Source organism: Octopus bimaculoides, chromosome 30, assembly GCF_001194135.2.
Source record: "Octopus bimaculoides isolate UCB-OBI-ISO-001 chromosome 30, ASM119413v2, whole genome shotgun sequence".
Classification (NCBI taxonomy): domain Eukaryota; kingdom Metazoa; phylum Mollusca; class Cephalopoda; order Octopoda; family Octopodidae; genus Octopus; species Octopus bimaculoides.
The window spans coordinates 6,712,947-6,721,124 of record NC_069010.1 but is presented as its reverse complement, the minus strand read 5'-3'; the positions used below and the strand labels follow the sequence as shown (position 1 = coordinate 6,721,124).

The window sequence follows — 8,178 nt, the reverse complement described above, 5'->3', positions numbered from 1 at the left end:
ATCCTCAAAAATTGGTCGTACGTCCAAGAATGCAGCGTTAACTGTTGTATACATGGCTGTTGATCCAAGTTTGGAGAAGGTCAGTGGCTGTTATTTCGAAAATGTTGAGATTTCAAAGAATATGTCTGCATGTGCCAAGAATAAAACTTTGGCCCAGAAAATGTGGGATGTTTCTATGGATATGTGCGGACTTTCAAAAAAATTTGAATAAAATTACTTAGAGATGTGAGTTGAGACCTATAACGAGCTTGTTTGTAAAAATAATGCCAATCAAAAGCTGTGTACACCTGATGCCTGCAGGTTTCAAGGGTCCATCAGCAATGAATGCCCACCGACGACCCCCTCTAACCCACTGGTCTATGATATGCTAATAGCTGTGAAATTCCAAAAAAATTTGAATAAGATTATTTAGAGATCTGATTTAAATAAATAAAATAAAGGACAGAGATCCAAATCCATATTTTATATCTTTTTTTCTTCTGGATTTTTGTTTTTGTTATTTCTTCATGTCCAAGCATCTCAATGTTTGTTCCTGTTTAGAATTTATTAGATTACCCTTGGGTGTGAAAATCCAGCAAAATTCTTCTAAACAAAGGTCACATCTATTGGTTCCAGGTCTGTATGGTTTTGCAGTACAAATTAATTTCTTTGTTACCTTCCTTAAAAGACCAGATTAATTTGCTAAGACTTGTTTGAAACCTTTTATTTACACGTAACTACTAATCTGAACATCTATACAACTATAAATGCATACATTCTTTTGTACTCTAGGCACTGGGCCCAAAATTTTGGGGGAGGGGGCCAGTTGATTAGATCGACCCCAGTACACAACTGGTACTAAGGATGAAAGGTAAAGTCGACCTTGGCGGTATTTGAACTCAGGACATAAAGACACAAAATACCGCTAAGCATTTCACCACTTTGTCTCACATTTTCTTGGGTCTACCCCTTCCATAGGTTCCCTCCACAATTAGACCTCAGCACACACACACACACACACACTTTTGTACACAGATATGCACAGACACAGACATATTAATCAAAGATTGACTCAGCTCCACGTTACTCAAAGTTTCATATGTGCTAGTCTTGCTTCCATCTTTAGTTGTATGAAGGCAAAATGAAGAGAATTAAAATATTTGAACCTCCATCCAGCAGTTCAGGTCATATACGATAATCCCTTGAATATCACAGGTGTTACATTCCAAAACCCTCCACAATAGGTGAGAATCCGGGAAGTAGAAACCGTACTGTACTCTATATATGTTTTTATTTTAATAATTTGTATATATTTTATTATAGTGACGGCGCAATGGCCCAGTGGTTAGGGCAGCGGACTTGCAGTTTCGATTCCCAGACTGGGCGTTGTGAGTGTTTATTGAGCGAAAACACCTAAAAGCTCCACGAGGCTCCGCAGGGGATGGTGGCGAACCCTGCTGTACTCTTTCACAACTTTCTCTCACTCTTACTTCCTGTTTCTGTTGTGCCTGTAATTCAAAGGGTCAGCCTTGTCACACTCTGTGTCACGCTGAATATCCCCCGAGAACTACGTTAAGGGTACATGTGTCTGTGGAGTGCTCAGCCACTTGCACGTTAATTTCACGAGCAGGCTGTTCCATTGATCGAATCAACTGGAACCCTTGACGTTGTAAGCGACGGAGTGCCAACAACAAATTTTATTATAAAGGCAAAACAGAATCACAGAGGAATTGATGTAAGTTGAAATAATAAACCGTGTTTGGTGAACCGCAATATCGCAAAGGATTACTGTAAATACTTTGGCTAAACAGCAATAATACTTCATTTCATTTTGGTATACTTTAATAGACATGACAGCATATCAGCATCAGGTTGTTGGCAGACCGTAGGATTTGGCAGTTCAGTGACTGTAGTTAGCACGTGAGGTAACCAGTTTGGTGATGTCAGGTTGTACATCCAGTTATGTGTTGATCATGGCTGCTTGTAATTCTAGTCAGATGATAGTAGGCCCACAGTGATAGAACACGAAAGAGAGTGAATAATCTCAGTGGGTTAAATACCTACCTGGTTGTTGTGCATGGAATAACTAGATCTAAGTTACTGTTTCTGGGTTATCAATCAAACATTTGAATTTGCAAATGTTGGGTAATTTTAGCCAATCGAAAGCCACAGACATATTGGTGCTTGTTTCCATAGTAACACGTCAAGTTGTCGTGAAGTGTGCTTACCCATCTGCAGGTAAGCAGGGTAATCAGGCCTACCTATTATAATCAAAAGGAGCGTTCCAACAGTGGATGCGCCACAGTTTGAGAATTATCTCAGAATACCATGTGACGTTAGGATGTTCTTTGGGAGGAAAAAGGGATGGGAGGTATGGTATTGTGACGGATGCCGAACTGCTAAGTTACGGGGACGTAAACACACCAGCATCGGTTGTCAAGCGATGTTGTGGGGACAAATACAGACACAAAAACACACACACACATATATATATATATATATATATATATACATATGACAGGCTTCTTTCAGTTTCCATCTACCAAATCCACTCACAAGGCTTTGGTCGGCCCGAGGCTATAGTAGAAGACACTTGCCCAAGGTGCCATGCAGTGGGACTGAACCTGGAACCATGTGGTTCATAAGCAAGTTACTTACCACACAGCCACTCTGTATATATATATGTAAGTATGTATATAGAACTCAAATTTATAGAAAACATAAGATGAAGACACACGAAGGAGCAACAAACAGGTGTATTAGTTTAATGTTCAAGAAGAATGGAAAGCTCTTTCTCATTTTGAGCCTACGCTCTTAAACAGAAAGGAATGAGAGGGGAAAAAATATTGTGTAGAGATTAACAGTTCAACATGTGTGGGAGTGAATGTGTGTATATGTGTATAGATGTCCGGATTGGTAGTTATGTGTAAAATTGGTCTGTTAGTCTTTTTTTGTTAAAAGTGTCACTCAGTCATTCAGTAAATTGAGATCAATAATGCAAATACCAGCTTGAGATCAGTACAGGAATTTAAATCCGATCTACTGAAGCCCTTGAGAGTAGAGGCCCATTGTGGCTGCTGTCCAATGACTGAAACCAGTAAAAGAAATAAGAAAAACAAAAATCCAGAACATTATCCAGAAGTAAAACAGATATAAAATATGGATTTGGCTCTCTGTCCTTTCTTTTATTTATTTAAATCAGATTTCTAAATAATTCTTTTGAAATTTCACAGCTATCAACATACCTGAGACCAGTAGGTTAGAGGGGTCGTCGGTGGGCATTCATTGCTGATGGACCCTTGAAACCTGCAGGCATCAGGTGTACACAGCTTTTGATTGGCATTATTTTTACAAACAAGCTCGTTATAGGTCTCAACTCACATCTCTAAGTAATTTTATTCAAATTTTTTTGAAAGTCCGCACATATCCATAGAAACATCCCACATTTTCTGGGCCAAAGTTTTATTCTTAGCACATGCAGACATATTCTCTGAAATCTCAACATTTTCGAAATAACAGCCACTGACCTTCTCCAAACCTGGATCAACAGCCATGTATACAACAGTTAACGCTGCATTCTTGGACGTACGACCAATTTTTGAGGATAACCAACCAAAAAATCGCAAAACTATTCGTTTCATTGGGTTGGCGTCAACATACCATATACCAGAATGAACATAACCAGGATTCATGCTATTGGCCGTTACATTGTCTGCAGATAGTTTCTCAGCCAGTACATTTGTTTGCCAGATCTGAGCTAGTTTACTAATATGATATTTTTTCAAGTAGGGATATTTAACACCAGTTGAGGACGATGGATCATTTGGTTGAAAAGAAATTTGTGATTCTTTTATCGAAGTATGCACTACAGAGCTCACATTAATTATGCGGCTTGGAGCAGATTTCTTGAGCAAATCCAAAAGCAAGTAAGTCAGAAGGAATGGCCCTGTGAAGTTGACGCCAAAAATTATATCATATCCTTGTTTTGTTGTCTTCCTCATGTCTGTGCCAAGACCTGCATTGTTGATCAGGACATCAAGTTGTTTTTCTGTGTCTGTAATCTATAATGGAAACAAAAAAATTAAACAATACATTATAAGGAAATACAAATAGCATTACAACTTTTACTATTATCATTATCGAAATAGAGTATTTGTTAGGCTAGTGGAAAGGAGTAGAATAGTTTGTTCACAATTCAAACTGGTTGGCCACACTGACCACAAAATTGTAATTGGCACTGTTGATTTAGATAGTTGATGTAGAGAGGGACCCAGTTATGGAAGTTTGAATGTATCCTTATGAGCACACCAAGACTAAAGGGACCGGATTAGTGTATTAGTTAAGTGGCAGTTGATGGGGGCCATCACCAACAACCAGTGGTGGATTGTCCTAGAAATGGCGATTAGAGTAGAAATGGTAGTGTTTAGCAAAGAGCTTGGAATAGAAAAACATAGATTAGAGGGAGAACTTGTTTGCAATCTACAGGAGGCAATTAGTAAAGGAATAGCAGCGATGTGGTAGTGTCGAGAATGGCCCTTCAGAAAAGCTTCAGGGTAAAACATGAAGGCTGCCCTGCAAGAGTTGAGGCCTGTGAGCACAAACATGAAGGAACTAATGCTGTCTGATGGGCCCAAATGGTGGAGATAACAGCATGGCAAGAAACCATTATCAGGTCTTTGATGGATCAGGATGGACACATGTGGACGACCTATCCCTGACGACCGTCGGATTGCTTTCTCCACTGAACTTCAATAACGCCCATCGCACACCGCCAGCCTCCCTTCACCCAGAAAAAGCCGCACTTGCTAAATCAATTGGAAACTAGGCTACACTCAATGTTCCTCTAGCCATTGCTCATCGTTTCTTTTAAAACAAATCCAGTGGTTTGCCTTCTTCACCGTAACTTGGACGTCGTTCATTATTGTTCTTGCTTTATGTTAAGACGGGCAACATACTCCTTGTGTATTTACCAGAGTTATCTCCACTGATTCTTCTTTTAAGTAGCTGAAGGAAAAAACTAGTACTATACAACAAAACTTACCTCTTTGACACATTTTCGAACACTGTCCAGATCAGATAGATCCAAATGGACAATATTGACCATTTGTCGATCAACACCAGTTGAAGAAAGTATTTCATCGACTGCTGTCTTCGTCTTCGTTAAGTTACGACATGCTAAGATGACTCTGGCTCCTCGCGAGAGGAGATGTTCAGCCGTTGCCTTTCTGATACCTGAAGAAGCACCTGTAATTAGTACGGTTTTACCATCCATCCTAGCTTGGCTGTCATATTTTAAAGTTTTACAATGGTATCTAACGCATGACAAGAAATAAACTCCTAATGCCACGCCTGCTAGTGATAATATATATATAATCATGATCGTTTATTTATTTCGTTTTTTTTTTCTTTCTATCTCATGTATCTGAACTGTTAGGTCGATGCAGAACCATTTTGCAAAAGCGTACTGAACAGAAAAATGTACACAGTTGCCTGGTCTGTCGACAACGGAGGCTTCCTATTGGCTAAAATTACATCAGTTAACATGCCTTGTTTGTTATTACAGTACCGAAATAAATATCCGATGCGGAATTTTTTTCCCCACGAGAGTTCCAGACCGCAATAATGAACTCATTTGCATACAACCAATTAGAATAGAGCCACCTTTATCCTTTCTAGTCAGCACCTAGCATGTCTTACCTTTCCCCCCTCTCTACTGGCAGACAGCATCCTTTTTGTCACTATCGAAAAATAATTTCACTATCACTGTCTCTAACTGTATTGTTTCTGGAGAAAAATGAAAGAACTCCAGTAATTCAGTTTGGGCAAGTGTATTATTGTACCAACGTCGGAGTAACCAGTGAATATCGAAGGATTAACATCAAGAAGGTAGAAATATTATTCATATATATTTATTCGTTTGCGCGACAGGTAGCTAGAGACAGTAAGTGACAAGAAGTTTGCTGTCTGCTAGTAGTGAAGGAAAGAGTAACGAATGCACAGGACTGATTAGAAAGGAAGAAAGGATAAAGGTCTCTCTGCTCTGATTGGCTGTATGCAAATGAGTTCATTACTGGGGGTCCGGAACACACGCGCGAAATAAAATTTTGTGGGTCGGCATTTCTTCTAACGGTCTGCCTGTTGCTAAAATGCTTATTTACGGCGACGTAAACACACCAGCGCAGTTATCAAACGGTGATTGGAGACAAACACGCATAGATTGATATATCTTTTAAGTTTGTTTATGGGGAAACGTTTTGAATATGCAAATAAAGCTGCTATTTTATTATGCCGGCCGCAGTCTAATGATTACTGAGTGGCAAACCAGTTTTTTGTGGGGTTGCATCAAGCTGTATCGATATAATGTAAGAAAAATGCCATAATAATAATCCTTGGATGGAATTTAAATTCCATCCAAGGATTATTGCTATCGTGTGTGTGTGTGTGTGTGTAAAGATGGAGGTGGAAACAGTACAGAATTAAATCTAAGACATTTCAGTTTAGGAGTTGAATTTAATAAAAGATTATATAAATATTACGGAGATGCACTTGCATAGCAAGTGACCTGATCTGAGATCGTGTGCTGGAACGAAAACAATTGCAGCGTGGAAAGTGTTTATAAGCCATTTAAAATAACACACAAAACCCGTTAGATTCACTTCAACATTTAAATTTAATTTGTCAAAATATTTTCGTCGCTTTGAGACCGCGACCTGTTCACTGACAAAATTCTGTGCTGCATCTGAGAAAGTAATAGTTAGTTCATGACATATATGTACATGTGTATGTATGTATGTATGTATGTATGTATGTATGTATCTATGTATGTATGTGCGTGTACATGTGTGCGCTTATGCATCTGTGTACATGCGTATGCATGTGTGCATGCCTATACACATGTATGTATATATGTATGTATGTGAGTATGCACGTATGTACTTATGGATGTACGTGAGTAATAGGGTAAGTGTGTAGACGTGTTTGTGTGTGTGTGTGCATATGTATGTACATGTGAATGTATGTTTATGTACTGATAAATAATAATATTAATATTATCGATTTCGATGTATTTCATCTTATCAAATATTAGTAAATATTTATATATTTTTTTCAAATTTTTTACTAATATTTGATAAGATGAAATATATCGAAGCCGGTAATGTTAATATTTTTATTTATATAATCTTTTATTAAATTCAACTCTTAAACTCATTTCTTTATTCACCATTACAGGTTTATGAATGGAGAGAGGACGAAACAAGGACAGATAGACAAGGGATCGGGGTCGAATGAGGGTAACAGAGTGAGGACGAACGTTAAAATTACAAAAATTAAAATAAATGATGAAGTAGAAACGGATGATTAACAAAAATGAAGTTGAGGACGTGGTCAACCCCACAAACCACATTCTCGCACTGAAGACTTAATTTTTCCTTTTCTGTTCTCGCTCAAACAGGTTCGTTCACTCCTCAATACACTTGCTACAGACTTCTATCTTTTTTGAAACACACCATGCGACAGATATTTCTTCTCCAGCCTTATTTTTCTTTTCATGTGGAAAAGGAAAAAGTTAACTGACCCAAAGATGGAGATAAAAACGCGTGTCACGACCCCTTTCGCTCTCGTCTTTCATACTACCTCTTTCGCGATAGCCACTACCGACAGAAAACAAACCTGGTCTTCCCTATTCAGGGAGGGCAGCGGAACAATCTTAATTATAGATTCGGTCGACAGTTGTACTCTTCTCAGATGTGACAGCTGGTATCCGACATAAGTCCAGAGGCCAGAATGTGTCTTAGGAAAGATAACACTTGAGACCTGTTGTCTGAATTATTGCCCCTGTATTATGATCGTCTTTAATCTTATCCTTCAGTCACAACCATCACCAACGTTCTGAGTTTAAATTCCGTCGGGGTCAACTTTGCCTTTCATCTTTTCGAGGTCGATAAATTAAGTACCAGTTGCGTACTGACGTCGATCTAATCGATTGACCTCACCCTCCTTGTTCCTCGAGTATAAAAGAATAGTGGACTACAAATAGGGCGACAAGGTAACAGAAACGTTAGCAGGCCGGGCGAAATGCTTAGCGGTGGCTGGAGAGGAGATGCCTGTCGGAGTGTACGTTCCAAAAGAGATGGAAACATGTTGCACGAGTGTTGTGCGTGTAAGGAACCGTGTGAATAGTCACAAAAAAAAAAAAAA

The 8,178-nt window shown here is 38.8% G+C and overlaps 1 protein-coding gene across 2 annotated transcripts in view; it reads right to left on the bottom strand.

Annotated features, from left to right (window-relative positions):
• The window catches only part of LOC106878447 (retinol dehydrogenase 11), a 13,556-nt gene extending 8,082 nt beyond the window's left edge, over positions 1-5,474 (bottom strand). The window contains exons 1-2 of one of the 2 annotated variants that reach the window (XM_014927659.2): positions 5,021-5,474; positions 2,756-4,040 (exon numbers count right to left, since the gene is read on the bottom strand). In XM_014927659.2, the coding sequence (XP_014783145.1) occupies positions 3,375-4,040; positions 5,021-5,356 (1,002 nt within the window). In that variant the 5' untranslated portion in view covers positions 5,357-5,474 and the 3' untranslated portion in view covers positions 2,756-3,374. Of the gene's footprint in view, positions 1-2,755; positions 4,041-5,020 lie in introns of those variants that run through there. The other variant, XM_014927657.2, reaches the window with a different exon arrangement.
• Positions 5,475-8,178: the final 2,704 nt, after the last annotated feature.